This window comes from Gadus chalcogrammus, chromosome 5 (assembly GCF_026213295.1).
Source record: "Gadus chalcogrammus isolate NIFS_2021 chromosome 5, NIFS_Gcha_1.0, whole genome shotgun sequence".
Taxonomy (NCBI): domain Eukaryota; kingdom Metazoa; phylum Chordata; class Actinopteri; order Gadiformes; family Gadidae; genus Gadus; species Gadus chalcogrammus.
In genome coordinates this window covers 23,412,353-23,438,737 of record NC_079416.1, presented here as the reverse complement: position 1 = coordinate 23,438,737, position 26,385 = coordinate 23,412,353, and the positions used below count along the sequence as shown (strand labels likewise).

The window sequence follows — 26,385 nt, the reverse complement described above, 5'->3', positions numbered from 1 at the left end:
CTGTGCTACCAGGAGCTGTGCGCCCTCGCCGCCCAGCGCCGGGCCCGCCTGGAGCAGTCCCGCCGCTTCTGGAACTTCCTGTGGGAGGCGGCGGAGGTGGAGAGCTGGGTGAAGGAGAAGGAGCACATCTTCTCCACCCTGGACTACGGCAAGGACCTGACCAGCGTGCTGATCCTGCAGGGCAAACACAACGCCTTCGAGGACGAGCTGGGGGCGCGCCGCGCCCACCTGCAGCAGGTCCTGGCCCTGGGCGAGGACATGGTCCGGGCCGAGCACTTCGGCGCCGCCGCCGTCGAGGGCCGCGGCGCCGACGTCCGCCGGCAGTGGCAGGAGCTGGAGGACCTGGCGGCGTTCCGCAAGCAGAGCCTCCAGGACACCCAGAAGTTCTTCCAGTTCCAGGGGGACGCCGACGACCTGACGGCCTGGCTGCTGGAGGCCAAGAGGCAGATGGGCAGCCCGGAGGTGGGCACCGACGAGTACACCACCCAGCGGCTGCTCCGCAAGCACCGCGACCTGAGGAACGAGACGGCCAAGAACGGCGCCACCATCGACGCGCTGAGCAGGCAGGCCCAGGCGCTGCCCGAGGAGCTGCGCAACACGCCCGACATCCAGCGGCGCCTCAAGGACATCCGGGAGCTGTACGTGGAGCTCATGGCGCTGGCGGACGTCCGGCAGAAGGCCCTGGACGACACCATGGCCCTGTACACGGTGCTCAGCGAGACGGACGCCTGCGAGCTGTGGATGGGCCAGAAGGAGACCTGGCTGGTGGGCCTGGAGGTGCCCGACAAGCTGGAGGACCTGGAGATCGTGCAGAACCGGTGAACACAAGCCCTGATGTGCATCGATAATGATATGAATTGAGTGACTTGCGCTCTTCTAATTTGTGTGGCACAGAAATTGGAAGAAAGGCAATGAGTTTAATATACCTCAAATAATGAAATGACATGTGATTATTTGTCTTAGGCAAATTAGTTTGGCAGTTGTAATACTAAAGATGATTCTATAATGGGTGTTTCATGATGACTGACTGCTACTCTTCCCAGGTTGAGCATCCTGACCAACGACATGGCCAACGTCCAGTCGCGGGTGGATGACGTCAACCAGGCGGTGCAGCAGCTGGAGGACAGCAGACACCCGCGCACCAAGGAGATCAAGGACTGCCAGATGCGCCTGAATAAGAGGTGAGATCACATATCTTTGCGTTTATTTGTTTATTTTTCACTGCATATTTTATGTGACCAAACACTTTAAATTGTGCTCAATATGTACCTCCTCTAGTGGTTGATTTATGATTTATAATCAACCAGTGGATAATCATTTTTATACAATTCTGAGTGTGATGTGGACGCCCAAACCGAGCCTCTATAGACGCTACTGTATAGAAGGAACACCACGAGTGTTCAACGGTGCATCCGTAGACGTCACGCCCTCGACCGTGTCCCTCTTCCAGGTGGGAGGCCTTCAAGGCGATGGTGGAGGAGAAGAAGAGGAGGGTGGACTCGGCCCTCAGCCTCCACAACTACGGCGGTGACTGCGGCGAGACGGAGGCCTGGATCAAGGACAAGACGCGCGTCATCGAGTCCACGCAGGACCTAGGCAACGACCTGGCCGCCGTCATCGCCATCCAGAGGAAGCTGTTCGGCATGGAGCGCGACCTGGCCGCCATCGACACCAAGCTGAGCTTCCTGCGGAACGAGGCCGACCAGCTGGCCCGGGACCACCCCGAGCTCGCCGACGACATCCGGGCGCGGCGTGGCCAGCTGGACGCCGCCTGGGACGCCCTGAAGAAGACCCTGAAGGACCGCGAGGACTCCCTGGGCGAGGTCAGCAAGCTGCAGACCTTCCTGCAGGACATGGACGACTTCCAGTCCTGGCTCTTCAGGACCCAGAAGGCGGTGGCGTCGGAGGACGTGCCCGGGTCGCTGCCCGAGGCCGAGGCGCTGCTGAGCCTCCACGACGCGCTGCGCGACGACATCGCCAACCACCGGGAGGACTTCCTCCAGGTGAAGGAGACGGGCGCCCGCGTCACCCAGGGCCAGGAGGACGACCCCCAGTACCAGCAGCTGGAGCAGAGGCTGAGCGGGCTGGACCGCGGCTGGAACGAGCTCCAGAAGATGTGGGACAGCCGCAAGGACTTCCTGGACCAGGGTCTGGGCTTCCAGCAGTTCATGAGGGACGCCAAGGCCACGGACACCATTCTGAACAACCAGGTAGACGTCGTCGTAGTCACTCGTTTGGTACTCTGTTCTCATGAAGGGACACCGGAAGGAGGGACCGGGCAGGATGGGGTTGTGGTTTGTTTGACTGGCAGTCCAAAGGTCCCTGGGTTTATCCCTGATTTAACGAATCGACCTGTAAGCGTTCTTGGGCATAATGTCATAAAAAAAGACTTATCCTAAAAAAGTAATCTGTAGCTTTCAAACTAAGACGCATAGTAAGTAAAGTACTAACTGTGTGTTACCGCTGCCTGCTACGTGACATATATCTGATCCTGGTGCAAATTAGTAAATACTAGTAAAACATAACGTTTTAAATTTATCAATATATACAGTGCCGGGGTTGGGTTGTTGAGTCAACGAAAAACAAATGATGAGGAAGTTAATGAAATGCATGAAAATATCTTTCCCCTATTTTTCCCCTTGACGAATTGCACCCTGGGGTAGCAAAGTTATGCATATTTGGTTCTTGGAATGCATGATTCAGACAGCGAGCATCACCAAAAACAAGCAGAGCGATGCAAAGGCAACGAGTCCCACAGCCAGAGAATGCAGCAGGGTCGCCAGTCACCATTCCGCATTGCTGTAAAATATAAAACCTCAGTCACCATTCCGCATTGCTGTAAAATAATAAACCTGACATGTCAGGTCACGTCCGACATCCTTGTGCCACCGACCTTGGGATGGCGTTTGCGTCAGCAAACACGTTGGTCCTCAAGCTGTTCCTCGCTTCCAGGAGTACACTCTGGCCCACGTGGAGAAGCCCGACACGCTGGCCGGGGCGGAGAAGGCCCTGAAGAAGCACGAGGACTTCCTGAGCACCATGGGGGCCAACGAGGAGAAGGTGGAGGCCACGGTGAAGACGGGACAGAGGCTGCTGGACGCCGAGAACCTCTACTCCGGGAAGGTCAAGGACAAGATGGCCTCCATCACAGAAAGGTCAGAGGGGGCCAAAGGTTCTCGGTTCATTTTGTTGTTTTTGCAATGAGTTTTAGGCACCGAGAATGTGGATTAGTTGACTCATTAGAGCTCCCATATTCTACCACCAGGTGTGAGTGGGATTAGCCGTTACAGGCCGTTTTGAAAATCTGCCTCTTCTGACATCAGAAGTGGGCGTGTCCACCTAGATGTGTGCTGGATAGATCGGTCTACCAGCCTACCCAGTGGACTGTAGCAAGCGTTGTTCATCTATCCGTCATACATCTAGGTGGACACGCCCACTTGTGATGTCAGAAGAGGCCGATTTTCAAAACGTCGTGTAACGGCTAATCCCACTCCCACCCGGTGGTGTAATATGGAAGCTCTAATGAGCGGGGGGGGACCTCGTCGGCCTGGGTGTGAACAGGCACGTACAAGGGAGGTTCCGGGGCGGGGCAGTGCTGAAGTGGTCCTATTAGGACCACATTAAAACCTCCTCACTCTGAGAGTGCTTCGACTCGGTCGCCTTCCCTCCGGTGGCAGGCTGCGGAGAGGCGCCTGTGGTGATGGGTATTGATCTCTGGGTGGGGGGGGGTGGGGGGGGGGCGAGATCCTCTTACCTGTAACGCCGTCTCCAGCTAACTAGAGCATGTCAGCTAGGAAGCGGGGAGTCGTCAACAGTTTATCAACGTTTGGCCTTCAGAACTATCGGCGAGTTTGTTCAGGCCTTTTGTTGGGAAAACAACTGACAGAAGTACTACGTTGTGCTTGTCCAAATTGTAGTCTATTTTGTTTAGTCCTGTAAACAGTGTAACTTTTTTTCTGAAAATAACAGACAGAAATACTATGATGTTTGTTTTAGTAAATGTACTTCTATTTTATTTATATACTGATATCTCACTTTTATTTTGTGATTTGTTTGTTTTCGATTGTCAGACATAATGCCAATCAGAGGAGAGCCACAGAGGTTTCGGGAAAGCTAAAAGACAACCGAGATCTCCAGCACTTCCTTCAGAACACTCAGGATGTGAGTACACACGGGATATGAGACTGTTTGGAATCGTTACCACATGTTTTGCACATAGTATGTTATTGTGCACTGATGGACATGAAAATATGGTTTCCCCATTTGGCTTAAATAACAGATCGTTTTTGCATTCGGTTCAATATCATGTATGTTGTCCTCTTCAGAAAGACACTTCAGACACACAGGTTTGCTGTGTCATTGTTCATTGGTTTTACACGTCCTTCCTTCAGACACATTTCCTGGCGGTCCCCACTAGATTCAGATTCAACGTTATTGTCCCATTAAAAATTGACACAGAGTATAAACAAGCCAGTTTGATTCTTATGTGCAAAACCCCTGAATCGGGATGACCTCTGCAGTGCTCCTGAAGAACAGACTCCGTGTTCCCCCCCCTGGGGGTTGAAGTAGCCTGTGTGGCTAAAGGCTCTCTCCCTTTCCAGTTGACTCTGTGGATCAACGAGAAGATGCTGACGGCCCAGGACACGTCGTACGACGAGGCCAGGAACCTGCACAGCAAGTGGCTGAAGCACCAGGCCTTCATGGCCGAGCTGGCCTCCAACAAGGGCTGGCTGGACAACATAGACCAGGTCTGTCACTGAGTGGGTCTGTTTGTGTGTATGTGTGTGTGTGCGTGTGTCTCTGTGTGTGTGTGTGTGTGTGTGTGTGTGTGTGTGTGTGTGTGTGTGTGTGTGTGTGTGTGTGTGTGTGTGTGTGTGTGTGTGTGTGCGCGTGTGTGTGTGGCTGTGAGGGTGTGTCTGAGCAATTGAGATGAACCTTGATATTGACCTGCAAACTGAACTGGGATCAAGTTGCAGTATCGGTCTTCCTCCTCATAAAGGGGTGGCTTTCGCTGCTGTGCTGACTGTCGCCCACAAATAGTCATTCTAAAGTTTGAAGAGATATTTTTTGTAATAACTGTACCACTGTAATAATCGTTATGAACTCTGAGACAAAGCGGTTGATAAAAGGTTTGTCTGTAGAACAATGGAAGATTAGTCTTCAAATTATAGCAGATGATGTAAAGGTGGTCATTAACCTGAGATAATTAACCCTAGGAGATTAATCCCCGTTTATTGGAGCGAGGATAACAAACTGCATCCACTTTTACAATCTAAACAACGGTGGAAAGAATTGAAACCATAAATCAGCCCCCGCCGTCTGCCCAAGTGAAACCACATAATTCAGGGAGTAAACGAAGCCTCCCCAACTCCCCCCGTTCCTCCTCCTCTCGCGTCGGTCGGGAACCAGGAGGGCCAGGAGCTGAGCGAGGCCAAGCCCGAGTTTGAGCCGCTGGTGCGGGAGCGCCTGGCCGAGCTCCACGCGCTCTGGAGCCGGCTGGAGTCCACCACGCAGGAGAAGGCTCGCCTGCTGTTCGACGCCAACCGCTCGGAGCTGCTGGACCAGAGCCTGGCCGACGTGAAGCAGTGGCTGGGCGGGCTGCAGCAGCAGCTCCACAGCGGGGGGGGGCACGAGGAGGAGGTCCGGGACCTGACCAACGCCAACATCCTGCTGAAGAAGCACCAGGTGGGTCCTCTGTCTGGGGAGAGCCCGGGTTCTCAGGGTCCGGGGCGTGGGTAAGAACAGCCGGGGTGGCGAGACGGTAATGTTGTGATGGTAATGTTAGAGAACGTGCGTGGGAGCCGTGCGTCTGTCTACGGTTTAAGCTCTACTTTTTAGATGTAGCCTAGCATGGTCGACCCTGCAGGCACGTCGGGGCGGTGAATGTGTGCTTGATGGGAAATCGCCGGGCATAAATACAAACCACTTCAGATGGCTGATAGTCGGCCAGAAGCTGCTTGATAAACAGTCTATTCCCCCTCCCTCCATTACCCTAGCCAGAGATTAGATTAGATGTACTTTATTAATCCCAGATGGAAAATGTGGCTGTCACAGCAGAAGTACAGGACAGTCCTGTAAATAATAGGATCCGGTTCTACGCTAGGACGGCTAGCAGACCCTGAAGGTGTTCACAGCCCACACGCCCCACCCAAGCTGCGCCTTTGACCTGCCATTCACGGAGGCACGTCAGTCGGAGGCGATGAGATAAATGATTGTCATAATTTTTGAAGACCTGCTTACCGGGAATACAAATGTTATTGGCAAATATGAAAACGTTGACCAAATTAGGAGTTCAGCTTCAGGCGTCACCCAGCCAGAGTAATAATCAGAACAATCCTTACAATAACAATATCCACATCCAATCCTTAATTAATCCAAAAATGTACCAATAAAGAATTATCCAAAAATTTCACCTGTACCTTTCAAGCACAGAAGCATTTCTAAAAGTGTATTCCTTTTCAAAGTAAATTAATAAAACACTGTGTTATTATTAATGAATGAGTACATGTATGTTTTCCCTGTTATCATCTTGGCTGTCCTTCTACCACAGCATTAAGACTCCCCCATCTATTCATAACCCTAAATAGTATCGCCCAAATCTTGCATCTTGCATTAAATCTAGGTTTAAAAACAACAATACTTGCAAAAATGCTTTTAGTTTAAAAGGTATAGATTCTTTTTTGGATTACTGTTTCTTTTACTCTTTTGATACTTTTATGTAACTTTATTTGATCAAATAAAGTTAAGTTATTGAAAAGTAATAAAGAAAGGAATATATATGTATTATTTGCTTGAAGTAATGGAAGAGTAAATCCATAATCCTAAAGTATTCATATAAAGTAATCCCCAGCAAAAATCTGTATTTTTGGAACTAAAAGGGCATTATCTAAGACTGCTTTAGTCTGATGTCTCCTGAACACCGTGGTACTGCAACGCCTTACCGCAGAACCGGTGGAACCGGGGGGGTCACGCTGTAGAGACAGGGAACCGGGGGGCCACGCTGTAGAGACAGGGGTCCGGGGGGCCACCCTGTAGAGACAGGGAACCTGGGGGCCACCCTGTAGAGACAGGGAACCTGGGGGGTCACGCTGTAGAGACAGGGAACCTGGGGGGTCACCCTGTAGAGACAGGGAACCTGGGGGGTCACCCTGTAGAGACAGGGAACCTGGGGGGTCACGCTGTAGAGACAGGGAACCTGGGGGGTCACCCTGTAGAGACAGGGAACCTGGGGGGTCACGCTGTAGAGACAGGGAACCTGGGGGCCACCCTGTAGAGACAGGGAACCTGGGGGCCACGCTGTAGAGACAGGGAACCTGGGGGCCACTCTGTAGAGACAGGGAACCTGGGGGGCCACCCTGTAGAGACAGGGAACCTGGGGGCCACGCTGTAGAGGCAGGGAACCTGGGGGCCACGCTGTAGAGAGAGGGAACCTGGGGGCCACGCTGTAGAGAGAGGGAACCTGGGGGCCACCCTGTAGAGACAGGGAACCTGGGGGGTCACGCTGTAGAGACAGGGAACCTGGGGGCCACCCTGTAGAGACAGGGAACCTGGGGGGTCACGCTGTAGAGACAGGGAACCTGGGGGCCACGCTGTAGAGACAGGGAACCTGGGGGCCACTCTGTAGAGACAGGGAACCTGGGGGGCCACCCTGTAGAGACAGGGAACCTGGGGGCCACGCTGTAGAGGCAGGGAACCTGGGGGCCACGCTGTAGAGACAGGGAACCTGGGGGGTCACGCTGTAGAGACAGGGAACCTGGGGGCCACCCTGTAGAGACAGGGAACCTGGGGGGCCACGCTGTAGAGACAGGGGTCCGGAGGGCCACGCTGTAGAGACAGGGAACCTGGGGGCCACCCTGTAGAGACAGGGAACCTGGGGGTCACGCTGTAGAGACAGGGAACCGGGGGGGTCACGCTGTAGAGACAGGGAACCGGGGGGCCACGCTGTAGAGACAGGGGTCCGGAGGGCCACGCTGTAGAGACAGGGAACCTGGGGGCCACCCTGTAGAGACAGGGAACCTGGGGGGCCACTCTGTAGAGAGAGGGAGACACACCCAGGCCCCTCTTCCAGGCCACATCACCCACGCCTTCTCCGTCCCTCCGGCCGCCAGGTGACGGAGAACCAGGTGCGGGACCGGGCGCGGGAGCTGGAGGAGCTGCAGGAGGCGGTCCAGAAGCACGGGGGGGCCCGCGAGGACCAGCCCGAGCTGGAGGCGGAGCAGAGGGCCCTCCAGGGGGCCTTCAGAGAGCTGCTCACCCCCCTGGCCCAGCGCCGCGACAAGCTGGAGGCCGCCAAGGCCATCCACCAGTACTACCGGGACCTGGCCGACGAGCTGGTGAGTTGGGGGGGGGGGGGGGGGGGGGGCTGACATAGGTCCAGTCTCTGGGGTGGATGAATGTGGGGATGGGGGGGGGGGTTCTGGGGCTGACATGGGGGGGTGAGGTCCGGTGAGGGGAGGGGGTTCAGGGGAGGTGAGGGGGGGTTCGGGGGCTGACCTAGGGGGGTGAGGTCAGGTGAGGGGGGTGAGGTCAGGGGAGGTGAGGGGGGGGGGGGCGATGATGTCATACACCGGACTGCTCTTGGATTGTAGGTTGGAAGTTTCTTGTCTCAGTTTGAAGAAAATGTTTCACATGTTTTACTTTGAAAGTATGAAGTATGATCTGTGATGTGTTAATGTGTTGTTTCACTTTGAGGCTTTGCTTGACTATCTTTACTTTACCTCTTCTCTTGTACTGGATAGTTTAAAAACCGCTTCGTCCATGGTTCCAAAGACCTTTGACACTTTACTAAACTATCTAAACTCTATCTCATCTCTTCTCTGTCTACATCTTCTATATTCTCCCTTCAACTCCCACTCTTCCTCTTCTCTTTATGTCTATCTGTCTTCCTCTCCTCCTCCACCTCTCTCCTCCTCCTCTCCTCAGCTGTGGGTCGAGGAGAGGTTGCCGTTGGCAACGTCGCAGGAGCACGGCCACAACCTCCAGACGGTCCAGATGCTGCAGAAGAAACACCAGGTGATGGAGGAACACCACCAGAGAAGCCAGCTAGCTCGCTAGCTCGTTTAGCTCCAACACTTACGCTAACGATCAGATTCATTCTGTCTGTGAATTAAAACCATTCAGAAAACCAGTGGCTAATTTAGACCCCACTCATCACCAGTGTTACCAGCAAGTTACATTCAAAAAGTAATTAGTTACAGTTACTAGCTACTTCTCCCAAAAAGTAACTAAATTAGGTACCTCAGTTACAAATTACAAAAGTTACTGTAAAAAGTAACTATTGCGTTACTATCAAGTACGTTTCCTAGTTAGATCTAGTTAGTCAGATAAAAAAACAGCTGCAATCTTAGTAACGCCATTATTTACAACACTGTCCCATCGCTGCTCATCACACCTCCGCATCGTAGCGTTGGTCCGTGCGATTGATGGCCGTCCAGATGTTGACCCCCCCCCTGTGTTGTTGCCCCCCTCCCCCAGACGCTGCAGAGGGAGATCGAGGGCCACCAGCCCCGCGTGGACGAGGTCCAGGAGCGCGGCCGCAGGATGGCCGCCGCCTCCATCGCCGCCGCCGCCATCGCCGCTGCCACCACCGGCGCCCCCGGTGGCGGGGAGGGGGAGGGCACCCCGGAGGCGCGGCGGATCGCCCGGGAGGCGGGGGCCCTGGAGCAGGCCTGGGGGAGGCTGGGGGAGGAGATGGAGAGGAGGAAGGAGCGGCTGGGCGGGGCCGACGAGGCCCAGCAGTACCTGAACGACGCAGAGGAGGCCGAGGCCTGGGTCGGGGAGCAGGAGCTCTACATGATCTCAGACGAGACGCCCAAGGTGAGGAGGCGCGGCCGGCCGGAGTCTGACCCCCCCGTACCCCCTTTAGCGGGCCCTTAGTGGGCCCCTGCCCTCAGCGGGCCCCTGTCCCTAGCCTTCGCCTAACCCCTGTGAGGCCTGGAGGGTGGGGTGTAACGGGGTAACGTGAAGCCCTATGAGGTCCACTGATTCAGAGCTAAAGAAGTACCCGTATTGATTTTGGATTAGCTCAATGCTTTGTTGCCATGTCGACACATTGACCGGAGCCATGACCTACGTGAACGACAGCAGGGGAGTCCTTGAGCCAGGCTCCCGGCCGTAAGTCCTGGGTTCCATACCGGTCTCCATAACTGTGAACTAGGTACTAGTTACTGGACTAGGCCTCTTTAAGGACATGTTTCCACTGTAACTCGCGTCAGATAAAAGCGTCCCAGGTTCTAGCCTGTGTCCGGTTCTAGCCTGTGTTCCGGTTCTAGCCTGTGCCCGGTTCTAGCCTGTGCCCGGTTCTAGAGTGTGTTCCACCACAGTGTTTCTTGTGCTGGTATTTCTCTCCAGGGTTTTAATCTTTTATGTTTGTCCGGGCGTCGGCGTGTCGCTGTTCTCTCCGCATCATTAGCGGAGAGATAAGGCGTGCCGTGTCGGGGCGCGACTCCCCCACTTAACGTGAACACAGGGGGCACATTAGGGCCGTCCCTCCCCCTCGTCCCTCCCCCCCCCCTCCCCCCCTCCGAAGGCCCGGAGCGCCTCCCCGGGCCGGAGACAGAGGACCACCAGACGGGAAACACGTTTTAAAACACTGGAAAACTTGTGCAAGATTCTATTTTAAACCCAAAACTTCCTCTTGCCGTTTTAAATGAGAAAGAATGAATGTCGCCGTCGGTTTAAGGGTCATTGGTTTGAGAGAAACACGGTTTTGGACTGCGGTCGGTTGCATGTAAAACACAAAGCACAATTTGTGCGAGGCAGTAATTTGTGTTATGTACAGAAAAGGTCATTTTTCTCTACCTGGTCGTTTACCTATTCACTATCCCAACACTCCTCATCCCCATCTCCTCGCTCTGCTGGCGCCTTCCTTGTCTCCTCTTCCTCTCGTTCCACTCCCTCCTCCTCCTCCTCCCCCTCCTCCTCTTTTGCCACATCCTACGGCTGTGCGACCAACTGTATCTCCTCCTCCCCATCCATGTTTCTCCTCTTCCTCCTCCCCCCTCCTCCCTCCTCCCCCCTCTCCTCTTCCTCCTCCCCCCTCCTCCCCCCTCTGCTTCTTCCTCCTCCTCCTTCATCCTCTGCCACATCCCACTGCTGTTCCACCAACTGTTTCTCCTCCTCCCCCCTCCTCCCTCCCTTCCTCCCCCCCCTCCTCCTCCCTCCTCCTCCCCCTCCTCCTCCCCTTCCTCCCCTTCCTCCTCCTCCTCCTCCCCCTCCTTCTACGTCTGCTCCACCAACTGTTTCTCCTCCTCTCCCCTCCCCCCTTCTTCCCCCCCCCCCTCCCTCCTCCTCCTCCTCCTCCTTCATCCTCTGCCACATCCCACCTCTGTTTCACCAACTGTTTCTCCTCCTCCCTCCTCCCCCCTCTGCTTTCTCCTCCTCCTCCTCCTCCTCCCCCTCCTTCCTCCTCCTCCCCCTCCTCCCCCTCCTCCACTAACTGTCCCCCCCCCCCCCTGCAGGACGAGCAGAGCGCGATGCTGATGCTGAAGCGCCACCTGCTCCTGAAGCAGGCGGTGGACGACTACTCTCAGCCAATAAGGCGGCTGGCGGCACGCGCCCAGAGACTGCTGGCCGAGGACCACCCAGAGGGGTCAGTGGGGTCAGGGGTCAGGGGTAGACCACCCCCAGGGGTTAGGTTAGTTAGTGAGGCTACGGGTGGGCGAGTTATTGTAAACTAGTTAATTAGTGAATGTGTGAGCGAGTGAACTGATGAGTGTCGATTTCTTTATTTTTATCCTTCTTAAATGAACTCCACTATTCCCTCCTCCTCCTCCTCCTCCTCCCTCCCTCCTTCCCCCGCCTTCTCCATCTCCCCTCCCTCTCCTCCTCCCCCTCCTCCTCCTCCTCCCCAACCCTCTCCTCCTCCTCCCCCTCCTCCACCCCCTCCCCCTCCTCCAGGGAGACGATCGTCCGGCGCCAGGGCCAGGTGGAGCAGCAGTACGCGGGGCTGCGGGAGCTGGCGGAGGAGCGGCGCAGGAAGCTGGACCACACCTACCAGCACCACCTGCTGAGCCGCGAGGTGGAGGAGCTGGAGCAGTGGATCGCCGAGCGCGACGTGGCGGCCTCGTCCCAGGAGATGGGCCACGACCTGGACCAGGTCACGGTGAGACCCCCCCCCCCCCCTCCAGGTGCACCCCCCCCCCCTCCAGGTGGACGGGCTCCTCAGAGCGCTGGGGACCCCCCCCCTCCAGGTGGACGGGCTCCTCAGAGCGCTGGGGACCCCCCCCCCCTCCAGGTGGACCCCCCCCCCCTCCAGGAGGACGGGCTCCTCGGAGCGCTGGGGACCCCCCCCCCTCCAGGTGGACCCCCCCCCCCTCCAGGTGGACGGGCTCCTCAGAGCGCTGGGCTGGGCGATCGTGTTGCCGTCCGTGAGGGCCGGGGAGAGAGAGAGATACTCCTCCTCCGGGGAAAGAGTCCTGCATCTGTGGGGGGAGTCAGAGCTCACCCCCGGTCCGGCGGTCCCCCTCTTTAGAGCAGGACCGCTGAAGGGGGGGGGGCACGGAGCCTGGCCCGGGTCTCTGAAACCCCAAATAGTAAAAAAAAAGTTTAAAGTTGCATAGAACTTAAAAAAAGTTAAAACACACTTAGTCTACTCTTTTATTTGTATTCTATTTTCTGCTGGCACTATTTCTCTCTCGTATCTCCTGCATGCAGACACACCCGTCACTGGTCCTGTGGGCGTTTTTATCCTGGGCGCAAAACTACATTTCGTACACTTTCTACACACACCAGTTTCAAACCTGCCAAACCAAACCTAACTCCCGCGTCTCTCTCTCCCCCTCCCTCCCTCCCTTTCTTGGTCTCCCTCCCTCCCTCCCTCCCTTCCTCTCTCTCTCCCTCCCTCCCTTTCTCTCTCGCTCCCTCCCTTCCTCTCTCCCACCTCTCTCTCGCTCGCTCTCACTCTCACTCTCCCTCCCTCCCTCGCTCCCTCCCACCCTCCCTCCCTCTCTCTCCCACCTCTCTCCCCCTCCCCCTCCCTCTCTCTCCCTCTCTCCCTCACTCCCTCCCTCCTCTCCTTCTCTCCCCCTCCCTCCCTCCCCTAGCTTCTGAGGGACCGGTTCCGGGACTTTGCGCGGGACACGGGCGTGTCGGGGCAGGAGCGCGTGGACCAGGTGAACGAGACCATCGACGAGCTGATCTCGGCGGGCCACAGCCAGGCCTCCACGCTGGCCGACTGGAAGGACGCCGTCAACGAGAGCTGGGCGGACCTGCTGGAGCTCATCGACACGCGTGGCCAGCTGCTCAGCGCCTCCTACGAGCTGCTCAAGTACGGCCCAGAAGTGGGGGGGAGGCAGGGTTATGGTGGGGGGGTTGGCAGAGTGGGGGGGGGGGGGGTAGTGGTTGCAACTGGCCTCAAAGGTGCTCAATGCTTGGTTCTAAAAGAATAAACAAGCAGCTACAATGAGCTGCGGTCATGCAGCTCATTGCTAGCTGAGTGCTAGCTGAGTGTTAAGAAACACGCAAATGGGGCCACGGTAACACACGTAGCACCACTCATTGGGACAGGTTCAACGTCAAAACAATAAGGTTGTAAAATATCTAAGGTGAACTAATGATGACAAGAACATTGTTAGCCTCATAGCATAATTGCCTAAGTCATATTTCGGCCTAATTGTTCTACTCTCCTAACGCTGCTGATTCACTGCGCCTCATTGGCTGTATCCTAAGCCTATCAAAGTGCTTGTTACATTCCATAATCACTATCTTCCTCCTCATCTTTTGACTGTCTATCTGAGCCATTTGAAATGTGTGACGCTGAACACAAGGTGAACCTTAAAGCATGTCTGCGGCAGTGATGCCTTGAGGCTAACGACATCACGCGGTCTCCTCGTGTCTGAAGGTACTTTGACGACGGCAAAGAGCTGGTGGTTCAGATCCACGAGAAGCAGAAGGAGCTTCCCCAGGACGTCGGGGAGGACTTCGGGAAGGCCGAGACCTTCCACCGCATGCACGCTGCCTTCGAGAGGGACATCACCTCCCTGGACAAACAGGTACCGCCAGGAGAACCCACACTCAAAGAGCTTGTTTTGCATTTGTATGCTTTATGATAGAGTGAGACAGACAGAAGGGTGTGGGTGAGAGAGGGGAGGACATGCCGCAAAGGACCACGGGCAGGAATCGAACCCGGGTCGCTGTGATCAGGACTGGGCCTTAATGGTGCGCCCTCTACCCGTTGAACCACCGGGACGCCCCACAAAGCGCTCTTTATCGCATTTCATCCCAAGCAGCTTGAAGTGCGTTCAAGGCGAGAGGTAAAGGGTTCGGGGGTGTTGGGCTCAGCTACCGACTGGTAATGTGTCACACTGGGGATCCAACCCCGTATCTTGTCTTTGAACGGCTTCCCAGTGCAATATCACGGCCCCAGTATGGTTCAAATGGTATGGTTTGCGTGTGAATCAAAGGGCCGCATCGGGCTTTGATGGCCGCGCAGTGTGCGGGGAAACCAGTGGGCCACTGGGAAATCAACATGAGGAATGCGTTGTGTTAATGGTTCCTCGGTCCCGACCAGCTCGGGGTGTTGGCGTACCCCAGACCTACAGGACGGCCCCGCTGGGGGCGGCGGCGGCTAGAACCGCCGTTTCAGAACGATAAAGTCACGATTAACATTTTAATGTCCCACCCCTCGCTCATTTAGTCTCCTCCACCCTCCCACCCCCCCGTCCTCCACCCTCCCACTCCCCCGTTCTCCACCTCCACCTTCTCCTCTACTCCCCATCTCCTCTCCTCTCCGTTTGTCTTTCTCCTTCTCACCCTAACCGCCTCTCCACTCCCCCCGTCCCTCTCATCCTGCTCCTTCCTCTTCCTCTTTTCTCCTCTTCTTCCCCCATCCCCCTCACATATCCTCCTTCCTCTCCCTCTCCCCCTCCCCGACTCCCCATCTCTCCTCGCTCTCCTTTCCCCCCATCCCCTCACCTCCTCCTCCTCCCCCCCCTCACCTCCTCCTCCTCCCCCCCCTCACCTCCTCCTCCTCCTCTCCCCCCATCACCTCCTCCTCCTCCCCCCCCTCACCTCCTCCTCCTCCCCCCCCCTCACCTCCTCCTCCTCCTCTCCCCCCCCCCCCTCACCTCCTCCTCTCCCCTCCCCCCCTCCTCCTCCTCCCCCCCGCCCCCCCCAGGTGCACCAGTTCCAGGCCACGGCGGGCCGGCTCCAGGCCCAGTACGCGGGGGAGCAGGCGGGGGCGATCGCGGCGGTGGAGAAGGCGGTGCTGGAGGCGTGGCGGGGGCTGCTGGCGGCGTGCGACGGGCGGCGGGCCGAGCTGGTGGACACGGCCGAGAAGTACCACTTCTTCACCATGGTGAAGGACCTGCTGGGCTGGATGGAGGCCGTGGGCCAGCAGATAGAGACCCAGGAGAAGCCCCGGTGAGGGGGGGGGGGGGGCGCTGAGAGGAGGGGGGGGCGGCCATGTTTGGAGCAGTTGTACCGTGTGCTACTGACCACGCCGTTCAGCGTGTATCGACCCAGCCCGACCTTTGGCTTTGATGGTTGTCTGAAGACGTGGTGGGTTAGTCCGGCTATAGCCAGACCACGCTCCGTCGTAGGTTGCACGTTGGTCTGATCAACGGGCCTAGTTCATATGACTCTGTACCACGGCTCTGCACGTGATTGGCTGCTGGCCGTCGCTTCCCTGTCGTCATTGTGTTTAACCAGCCAATAGCGCGGGGTGGGAAGACTCTTTGGCTAACGCCGCGAGGGTGCTAACCATGTAGGCTAACCGACGTAGCTTTGATTCCCTTGTGCGGGTTTATGCTAAATGTTATTGAACTCTCTTCTCCAACCTGCTTTCCCGTCCAATATCGCCTGTTTTTTTATTCATATAATAATAAATTTACTATACAGCAAGTAAGAAACACACAATGTAGATAAATTGTATATAAAAGTTTTCTGTTTGTATTAAGAGAAAAGAATGATGTCCTTTTACTTTTAATACATTGTTCATTTTTCAATAATACAATATCGATCGTTTTTTACGTGATCCGGAGCTTCCAACCGTCTTCAAAGAACCAGAAAGATGCGGTTTCGCCCGGTCTTGATTCCTGACGGATTCCTGTCGGATCACACACACACACACACACACACACACACACACACACACACACACACACACACACACACACACACACACACACACACACACACACACACACACACACACACACACACACCTTAACCACACACACTACAAACACACACACACACCTTAACCACACACTAACACACACACAAAACTAACTGTGATAATTTGCAATAGAGCGGTGCCGGCGGTCTTCCTACGCACTGCTTCTCCCACACATTATTTGAAAGTCTCTCTCCTCCCTCCCTCTCTTCCCCCTCCCTCCCCTCGCCTCTCTTCTCCCCCCTCTCTTCCCCCTCTCCTCTCCCCTCCCCTCACCTCTCTTCTCCCCCCTCTCTCCTCTCCCCTCTTCCCCCTCCCCTCTCCTCTCTTCTCCCCCCTCTCTCCTCTCCCCCCTCCCCCCTCCCCCCTCCCCTCCCCCAGGGACGTATCGTCTGTGGAGCTGCTCCAGAAGTACCACCAGGGGATCCGCTCAGAGATCGAGGCGCGCGGGCCTAAGTTCACCGACTGCATGGACCTGGGCCGGGCGCTGCTCACGCGGAAACACCGGGACTCTGCCGAGGTACGGCCGCCCGGGAGCTGGATAACACCTTCGCTCGGCTCGCAAATTGGTTTTAATTACTTCTTCTGTGATTGATTGTTTGTGTCTAACCGCCCGATACGATCAATGAGTGGGATCAGCCCCCCCCCTTCCACTGATCATTAGGGAGGCAGCAATAAGAAAAGAGAAAGGGTAATTAAAAATGTCAATGTAAATCCCAATCAGTGTGAGATTAAAGCTGACCCTGGTTTAGATTCAACGCTTCATGTAATCGCCTCCTCAGTCGTAGCTCTCACAGAGAACTGTCCCGGGATTTAAACGTTTGCTTTACTTTGGTGTGTTTGTGTGTGTGAATGTGGGTTCATCTGTATGGTTGTGTGCGTTTTATTACATTTATGTATTTGTGTGTGTGCATGTGCGTGTGTGTGTGTGCGTGTTCATGTGTGGTTGTTTGTGTGTGTTTTATTGCATTTATGTATTTGTGTCGGTGTGTGCGTGTGCATGTACGTGTGTGTGTGTGTGCGCGCTTGTGCGTGTTTGTGTGTGTGGGTGTGTGTGCGTGCGTGCGTGCGTGTGTTTGTGTGTCTGTTTGTTTTTGTGTGTGTGCGTGCCTGCGTGCGTGTGTGTGTGTCAGATCAAAGAGAAGCTGGTGCTGCTGATGGAGACGAGGAAGGAGATGATGCTGAGGTGGGACGACAGATGGGACTGGCTGAGACTCTGTGAGTACCTTCCTCCTCATGTTCCTCTCCCTCCTCCTTTTCATCCTCCCCCTCCCCCCTCCTCCATCACCTCCATCACCTCCTCCTCCTCAGACTACTCTCACTCCCCATTCCTTTTTCACCTCCTCCTCCACCTCTCCCTCCCTCCTTTTTCACCCCCTCCTCCACCTCTCCCTCCCTCCTTCGTCACCTCCTCCTCCACCTCTCCCTCCCTCCTTCGTCAGCTCCTCCTCCACCTCCCCCTCCTCCTCCTCCACCTTCCCCTCCCTCCTTCGTCACCTCCTCCTCCACCTCCCCCTTGTTCCCTTTTCCCCTCCTCCTCCACCACCTCCTCTTCCTCCGTCTCCTCCCTCAGCTTCCACCACCTCCTCCTCAAGCCCCCCACCCCAGTGCTCCTCAGGCTGGTCCCGACACACGTACCGATATCAAACCTCGCCACTGTTCAAATACATTTTCTCCCTCTCCCCTTTTTCAACACGATGTGACGAAGATGAAATGTGACGAGAAATATGCAGAGCTGTGGCTAAGAGTTTCTAAAAGGGGGTGTTTGGTTATTATTTCCTATCTTCTATTATATATTCATTCTTTTGTGCTCGTTGTCAAATCCCTTCAACGGTTCTCTGAGCTTCGATACCCGCCTTCCTCTCGTCTGCTCCTTCCCCAACAGCCCCTCATCACTAACATCAATATAGTCTGTTCTGTACAATTGATGTGTTCAACAATAATGTTTTGTTGTGTTTTCATCCGTTTTCTTTGGTCTTAGTTTAGTAATAATTAGCTGCATCCAAACCAAAGCACAGCATTCATTTGTGTGTTCGGTGTTTTAAATCCAACCTCTCCCCCCCCCAGTGCTGGAGGTGTGCCAGTTCTCGCGGGACGCCTCGGTGGCGGAGGCGTGGCTGATCGCCCAGGAGCCTTACGTGGCGAGCCGGGAGGTGGGCCACAGCGTCAACGAGGTGGAGAAGCTGCTGAAGCGCCACGAGGCCTTCGAGAAGTCCACCGCCAGCTGGGAGGAGCGCTTCTGCGCCCTGGAGCGCCTCACCACCGTAAGGCCCGCCCCCAACGCCGCCGCCGCCGTCGCCATGGAGACGCGCACAAGCACACAAACCGTGGCGGTTTTAGGGTCAGGTCGCGTCGGCACGTGGGAGTTACGAACAGCGCTGGCTCTGTTGGGCCCCGGAAAAATGATTTGGTGCATGAATGTGAAACCATGGTTACACGTTACTTCATAAGAAACGATAACGTGAATCCACATAAAAGTGATGTTGAAGGTTGTATCAGCGATGCTAGGCTGAAACATAAATGATCACATTCATCTGATCGTTCCTCACGATCCGCTAGCTGTCCGTCCCATAAGCAGGCCGTCAAATAACGCGTCTCTGTAGGCAGCCTGCGCTCCGAGATCGTACACAAAAACAAATGGTACTACCAAACACTTTAACCAAAATAAATAGTATTCCAACCGATCACCGACAAAGGGTGGGTGTTGTGGGGTGTTGCGCTGCGTTGGTGATCGTTTTTACTGGATGCACGAAACACGGATGGGAGGGGCGAGCGGGCTCCGTCACCCCACACCCCAGCTGATACAACCTCTAAAGGATTCTGGATGGAAGTTTGGTTTGACTCATAGTTTGCAGTCGGGGCTTTGATACCCTGAAGGCGTACGGACCCCGAGTGGGTCGGTCGCCGGCGGTGACCGGTGGGTCGCGGGGCTGATGGCGGCCGTTTGTTCTGCTGTAGATGGAGCTGCTGGAGCTCCGGCAGCAGCAGCAGGAGATGGAGGAGTTCAGGAAGGAACAGCTGGAGTCAGAGAGGGACAGCAGGTAGGACGCACCCTACCGTGCAACGTGCATGCACACATGCACAGATACATACACACACACACAAAGTTACATGCATGCACACATCCACGCAGATATGTGCACGCAAACACACAGATGCATGCACACACACATGCACACACACACGCACACATCCACACAGATATGTGCACGCACACACACACACACACACACACGCACACACACGCACACACACACACACAAACACAGATACATGCACGCACACATCCACACAGATATGTACACGCACACACACACAGATACATGCACACACGCACATGCATGCACACACATACATGAACACAATTGAACACACACTCACACACACAGACACGTGCACACATCTCCTGACCTTCCGCTTGTTCTGTTTTCCCCGTAAGGAGAGAAGACACGGGCTTTGTGGAAGACTCTCAGCTCCTCACCACAGAGAGGCAGACCCTGGTGAGTACCTCAGCTCAGTCCAACCCTGTCCCCCTCCTACCCGGAGCTGCTGAACCGCGGAGCTGCTGTCACGTCCGACTAGCGGCTGCTGCAGTTATTCGGGATCCCTGCGGTGGATGTGGAGACAGGTGATCAGGAGTAGGGAGGGGGTAGGACATCTTGCTTAAACACGACTCAACCGCAGCCGCTACAACAGCCTCCCTTCCGAAACAACATCAGTGTTTGAAAAAGTCAAGTACCTTTGACTTTCAAAATCCCTGAAACGGACGGTTCTAGTATCCGGTCACTTCTTTAGGGATTCTTTTTGTTGTTATAGACTGAATCAGTTTGCTGCTTTGATTGATAATTGAAGTCTTTGTTCTTGCAACCCTAACCTCCTCTTCACTCACTCACTCACTCACTCACTCACTCACTCACCTACTCACTAACTCACTCACACTCACCCACTCACTCTCACACACACACACACACACTCATACTCACACTCACTCACACACTCACTCACACACACACACACTCACTCACCCACTCACTCACTCCCAGTCTCCGTCGCCATCGGGGGCGCTGGCGGGCGAGGCGGACGCGGACCCCAGTTCGGGGGTCCCGGACTCCACGGTGCTGCTGCTGTCGGAGTCCCTGAGGGAGAGCGGCTCCATGGAGCTGGACCCCTCCATCTCCGCCGCCGGGCCCTCGGCCTGGGAGCCCCGGGCCGCCACCATGCCCAGCGAGGGCCCCCGGGCCCCCGCCCTGCTGCAGGAGGGCACGCTGGGACGCAAGCACGACCTGGAGGGGCCCGGGAAGAAGGCCTCCAACCGGTGAGCCCCCCGGACCGGATGGGACCCCCATGACAGGATGGGACCCCCATGACAGGATGGGACCCCCATGACAGGATGGGACCCCCATGATGACACTAGACTCAGATTAATTAGGACGACGATGTGATGACTCACTAGACTAAGATTAGTCAGAAAGATGAGATGAAGTCATTAGATTAAGATTAATTAGAACAATGAGATGATGACTCACTAGATTAAGATTAGTTAGACCGATGAGATGTTGCTTAGATTAGGATTAGTTAGAACAATGAGATGATGACTCACTAGATTAATATTAGTCAGAACGATGAGATGATGTCATTAGATTAAGATTAATTAGAAGGATGAGATGATGCCATTAGATTAAGATAAATTCAAAGGATGAGATGATGTCATTAGATTAAGATTAGTTAGAACAATGAGATTGCATCTCATTAGATTAAGATTATTCAGATGCAATGACATTGTAAAGATAAAATGTGATGATGTCTCATTAGATTAAGATTAGTTAGAACGATGAGATGATGTCGCATCAGATCAAGAATAAAATAAATTACAATACGATGACATTATATCACATTAGATTAATTGTGATACATTTCCAATTAGATTAAGATAAAATTTGATTGAATTTAAATAAGAATAAAATGAGGTCAGCCAAGATAATAATTGATAGAGTTAGGTGCGCTAAACTAAGGTATGGAAGGTAAGATAAGATGGCACTTAATTAATATCGACGGGGACATGCATCTTATTTCAAAAGACAGAATAACCCAAATGACCAAACACGTTTGAGATGTCCATTTCCAAACCCCACGGTTGATAATGGTCGGGTTTCAGTTATTTCCCCGTGTGTCAAATCAAATCCTGATCCAATCCCTTTTGGTCACAGAGTCACTTACTATTCACACACTCGTTATTGTTTCCTGCGAGTTCATTCATTCCTTCAATAGTTTAAGTGCGGCGGGTTCTCTTTCTGAGCGGTCGGAAATGGAACCAAATCATTTTTTCCCATTATAAACTGTCTAAAAACGATTTGATTGGTTTCATTTAGTTTCCTTTTTAAATAATTGTTATTTTCTTCTTTTCTCCAATGTCCTCTCCTCTCACTTCCATTCCTATCTGTCCTCCCAATCTCACCCCCTGTCTTCTCCCTCCCTCCCTCTTTTCTCCTCCCCTCTCCCCTTGTTTTCTCTCCTCTTCTTCCTCGTTATTCTCTCCTCACTTTCCTCCTCTCTTTGCTTTTCTCTTCCTCCGTGCCCCCTCACTCTCCTCTTTACTTCTCCCTTCACCTCTCTGTCTTCACCTCCTCCCCCACTTTCCCTCCCTCCCTTCTCTCTCCTCCTAATCCTCCCCCTTGCCATCCTTACCACACTGCTCCTCCTCCTGCTCCCCCTCCTCCTCCTGCTCGCCCTCCTCCTCCTCCTCCCCCTCCTCCTGCTCCTCCTCCTCTTCCTCCTCCCCCTCCCCCTCCCCCTCCTCCTCCTCCTCCTCCTGCCCCCCTCCTCCTCCTCCCCTCCTCCTCCTCCCCCTCCCCTCCTCCTGCTCCCCTTCCCCCCCTCTCCCCCTCCTCCTCCCCCTCCCCTTCCCCCCCTCCTCCTCCCCCTGCTCCTCCTCCTCCTCCTCCCCCTCCTCCACCTCCTCCTCCCCCCTCCTCCTCCTGCCCCCCCCCTCCTCCTCTCCTCCTCCTCCTCCCCTTCCCCCTCCTCCTCCTCCCCCTCCCCTTCCCCCCCTCTCCCCCTCCTCCTCCTCCCCCTCCCCCTCCTCCCCCTCCTCCTCCCAGCTCCTGGAACAGCCTGTACTGTGTGCTGAAGCTGGGCCAGCTGTCCGTCTATAAAGACTCTAAGAGCTTCGGCCACGCGGTCACCTTCCACGGGGAGGACCCCCTGGCCCTGGACGGCGCCGGCTGGGAGCCGCTCGCCAACTACAAGAAGAAGAAGCACGTCTTCAAACTGCGGTGAGAAGGCCGCCGGGTTGGGGTCGCTTGGGGAGATACGGACGGACGGACAGACAGGCCGCCGTGTGGACCGCAGGACGCGGCCCACGGTGGAATTTGGCAAAAACCACGAAACACAACTCCTTCTCTGTAGAGAAATCTGGAATACGATTCGTTTTTCTGATCCATGAAAAAACGACTATGAACAACTCTGACAAACTATGTGCTTTGGAGTATAAAAAACCTGATAAAATAAGCGACTTTGTCTGACTAACTGTATTTGTTGAACGGCTAAGAAATGTTTTGAAATGCGAAAAACGAAATCTCTGTGTTCTCCAAAGAAATATGCAAACTACCTTCTGTGCGATACGATATGACAAACGACAGCTTTTAATTTCATGATTGGACTCAACCTGTTGTTTTGTCGTTCGCCAAAGCGCCTTCAGGGAAACAGAGCATTTGTTTGGTTCTGTTCTGGGAGTAATAGGCAGCAGACGCTGCAGCTCGTTTCCTTAAGAGAAGGCGACAGCGAACACACTCGTCACATTGCGTTCGCTCCTATAGATTTATTCGTCACCACAAGGACTTCTATTTAGACAAAGCAGCGAGGTTTGTGTTTGTCGTGAATTGACTTTGCAAACTCAGCTGAGGTTTATGGCCTTACACTTTTTCTCGTTCAACCAAGCAGAACGCCTGTAAGGCACTTAAATACAGCCTTTAGATCCCATAGCCGTTAACCGAATAATGTCATGGAGTGATTTCAAACCGCTTTTCCGATAGCTCACGTCTAGTTTGAGTCGTCACCTTCTCATTGGAATGGGATTGCGATTAAAGAGCGAAGACACATTGGACCTCTCTGCTGTTGCTCATAGTGCCGACGTCATCTCACACCTCTGCTCTCTGTTCCCTCAGGCTGCGGGATGGCGGTGAATACCTCTTCCAGTGTAAAGACGAGGTGAGTCTACCGCGGCGGTGGCGGGCGAATAAAGTTCTTGTGTTGTTTTTAAAGGTTCCTTCAGTTGCCTACGATCAGCTGATATTGAGCATGAAGACACAGTTCACGATCACGTTGTCGATGAATAGCGCACCCGCTTAGACATTCAGTTCTAAATATATGTGGGAAACTAGTTTGATACTTGTGTTTGATGGTGTTTGTTGACCTCAACACTGCAATGTCAACTGAATGAATGGTACTCTTCACTTTGGATTGTATGTTTTTTTGCTTTGGAGGCAAGACTTGTATTTGGACTGTTAAACCCTTTGAGACTGTAATGGTGATTAAGTACTATACAAATAAAATTGAATTGAACTGACTTGACTTGACTTGACTTGAACTGAACTGACTTGAATTGAACTCACTTGACCTCACTTGACTTGAACTGACTTGTTTGATCTGGGTGTGCTTGGCTCCTCCCCTTTAGGAGGAGCTCCAGCGCTGGGGCGCGGCCATGAGCCAGGCCGCCCTGGCCCAGGAAGGGGCGGAGCCGGCCGACTCCTCGGGGGCCAAGGCACACAGCCTGCCCCCCCCGCCACCCTCCGCCACCCCGTCCGAACCCCCCAAGAAAGACAAGAAGGCAGAGAAGAAGTTCTTCTCCAAGAAGAAGTGAGAGGGAGAGAGAGAGAGAGAGAGAGAGAGAGAGAGAGGGAGGGAGGAAGAGAGAGGGAGAGAGAGAGGTGAAGATGAGGAGGAGATGCTTCCATCGTTTCCAAGGCAACCTGGAGTCAGGAAGTAGGATCTGCAAAAATGGGACACGGCCAGAGAGTTTTATCCTTATACCGTTTATTTGTATTTATATTACCTTGTGAGGATTGAAGTAGTTTAGAGTCACGATGCTGCCTGTATTATCGCCTGTGTGTCGTTGCTAAGGTCCACCATCGTTTGGATTTTTTCTTTCTTTCTTTATCTTTTTTTTTTACTAAACACAGATTAAAGGACTCGACTAAAGCACAGGAACGCTCAACCAAAGAACCCAGAAGAAAAAAGAGAAGATTCGTACGATAACGTTAACCTTACTAACTCCCTCTCAACATTTATAGCAAGGTTTAGCGACTCCGCCCCGGCATGTTTTGAGGTTTCTACATTTACGACGACGATGTGTTGGGCATGCACCCCCCCCTGGAGAGCCTCCCCCCCCCCCGGGGTCAGACGCTGCCTCATCAAATGGTTGTGAACTGTAATACTGAGGTGGGAACGTGATGTGGGGGGGGGGGGGGGCTTACATATGCTAGTGACACACACAGGCCCCCCACGCTGTGACGGACAGAAGGAAGCGTTGTAAACGTTCTTTAAGGGTAGTGAGCAGGGAGACAGTGCGGTACTGTACACTGAGCACAAACACTGAGTACTAGCACGCACACACACACACACACACACACAGCCGTGCACTGTGACTGACGCGCTGTGAGAACTCGTCGAGATACTCGCAGTGTACATTATGAATTATATAACAGACGAATGAATAGTTCACAATCATACAACTTATAATGTAGTGGTCACACCAGAATCAGGATATTTCTGTTTAGTTAGAAGATTTGAGTACGGCTGTTATTGGCAGCCTATATTTTTTCAACTGAACCGTTGCAATATTTATTTCTCCGAACTTGAAGCATATCCAACACTTTTTGAATTAAAAACCTGAAAATTTAGAATATATCCCAACAGATGCATGAGGTCAGGTGATCTGTGTTATTTTGATATGGTGCTATGGTGATCAAGAACATCTATCTGACCTGCCTTATTCGTCTTCAACCTTGGCTTGTAAATGCATGTAAAAACGATAATGTTAACATATATTGACAGGCGTCATATAATTCTTCACGTATGTTAAATATGTGCACCATATTTAGCCCCAGATGCTACCTGTGGTTAGCGCCAAATCATGTCCAGGACATTACTGGTTTGATGATCAGCAGAGATTAGTCGAGAACAGGAACAGCCGACAGATGAAGCAGACTTTGAGTGTTGATCCGATACACGCCGCCAAGCTAGTTAGCTTAAGTAGCTTAATTTAGCAAGAGGGAGAGAAAATAAAGGAATGTGATGTTTATATGAATGTACGGAGAAGAAAATCTGTTGAAGTGGATCAGGGCATTCAAAAGAATACCAAGTGAATATAGGCCAGTATTTATCGTTATTATCTCAAGAAGTGGAACTACATAACAAGAAGGTGTGTGCTGTATATGAAGCTGGTTAATCTGTTATTTTGGTTCTGTTTTTTGACTTCAGAAGTGTCAGAAATATACTGGACCTGTGTCGTCACTGACAGCTGATATAGGCCCTTAACACAACGACGGTGACCTCATGTGTATGGAAATATAGAGCTTAGCAGTATATCTCCAGACAAAACCATGAAAAACCTCTCAAATGTCCAAGAAACAGTTTTGAGTAGTATTCATTTCATCACTTCTGCATTAACTGTGTTTATACTCAGCATTACTACTGAATGATATACTATTTTGAACATGTATTCTTGGTGGTACAAATGTCATACACCGACTACAACTATTCACACTTAAAGGCACCCAGTGCAACTTTATGTAAACATTCAATGAAAAATAAACATTCAATTTCTAGTCTTTTTTACACGTAGTAAGTTTCAATAACTCCATACCATTACATATCGACATTGAAGGAGCAAAGATGAGACGTTGCTGTGTGGTGAGAACTGATAGAAAATCGTAAACAACAACAATCGCCGGTGGGGAGAAGCCATTTTTCCATTGACTGGAAGCCTGCTTTATTTATTGTAGGTTACAAAAAATAAAGAAAATGGCGGCATTGTTGTTGTTATCGATTTTCTATCAGTTCTCACCACACAACGACATCTCATCTTTGCTGCTTGAATGTCGGTATGTAATGGTATGGAGTTATTGAAACTTACTACGTGTAAAAAAGACTAGAAATTGAATGTTTATTTTTAAGCCTCGAAAGTTGCACTGGGTGCCTTTAAATTACGTAAAACAAACTGCAGCAACAGCGCCATCTCTGGTGAATCATAGGTCATTGCAGGGGATTATTTT

General features: G+C 53.2%; 1 protein-coding gene across 1 annotated transcript in view; it reads left to right on the top strand.

Moving 5' to 3' along the window:
* Positions 1 to 26,198, top strand: part of sptb (spectrin, beta, erythrocytic) — a 27,063-nt gene extending 865 nt beyond the window's left edge. The window contains exons 2-25 of the mRNA XM_056589815.1: positions 3 to 818; positions 1,044 to 1,181; positions 1,451 to 2,210; positions 2,953 to 3,155; positions 4,071 to 4,161; positions 4,602 to 4,748; positions 5,410 to 5,685; positions 8,109 to 8,333; positions 8,923 to 9,012; positions 9,475 to 9,816; positions 11,460 to 11,590; positions 11,899 to 12,103; positions 13,044 to 13,267; positions 13,841 to 13,991; positions 15,116 to 15,360; positions 16,496 to 16,634; positions 17,248 to 17,332; positions 18,182 to 18,378; positions 19,073 to 19,155; positions 19,554 to 19,614; positions 20,158 to 20,429; positions 22,213 to 22,386; positions 23,278 to 23,320; positions 23,787 to 26,198. Coding sequence (XP_056445790.1) covers positions 3 to 818; positions 1,044 to 1,181; positions 1,451 to 2,210; positions 2,953 to 3,155; positions 4,071 to 4,161; positions 4,602 to 4,748; positions 5,410 to 5,685; positions 8,109 to 8,333; positions 8,923 to 9,012; positions 9,475 to 9,816; positions 11,460 to 11,590; positions 11,899 to 12,103; positions 13,044 to 13,267; positions 13,841 to 13,991; positions 15,116 to 15,360; positions 16,496 to 16,634; positions 17,248 to 17,332; positions 18,182 to 18,378; positions 19,073 to 19,155; positions 19,554 to 19,614; positions 20,158 to 20,429; positions 22,213 to 22,386; positions 23,278 to 23,320; positions 23,787 to 23,972 — 5,284 coding nt within the window. The 3' untranslated portion in view covers positions 23,973 to 26,198. The remainder of the gene's footprint in view (positions 1 to 2; positions 819 to 1,043; positions 1,182 to 1,450; positions 2,211 to 2,952; positions 3,156 to 4,070; positions 4,162 to 4,601; positions 4,749 to 5,409; positions 5,686 to 8,108; positions 8,334 to 8,922; positions 9,013 to 9,474; positions 9,817 to 11,459; positions 11,591 to 11,898; positions 12,104 to 13,043; positions 13,268 to 13,840; positions 13,992 to 15,115; positions 15,361 to 16,495; positions 16,635 to 17,247; positions 17,333 to 18,181; positions 18,379 to 19,072; positions 19,156 to 19,553; positions 19,615 to 20,157; positions 20,430 to 22,212; positions 22,387 to 23,277; positions 23,321 to 23,786) is intronic.
* The last annotated feature ends 187 nt before the right edge of the window (positions 26,199 to 26,385 follow it).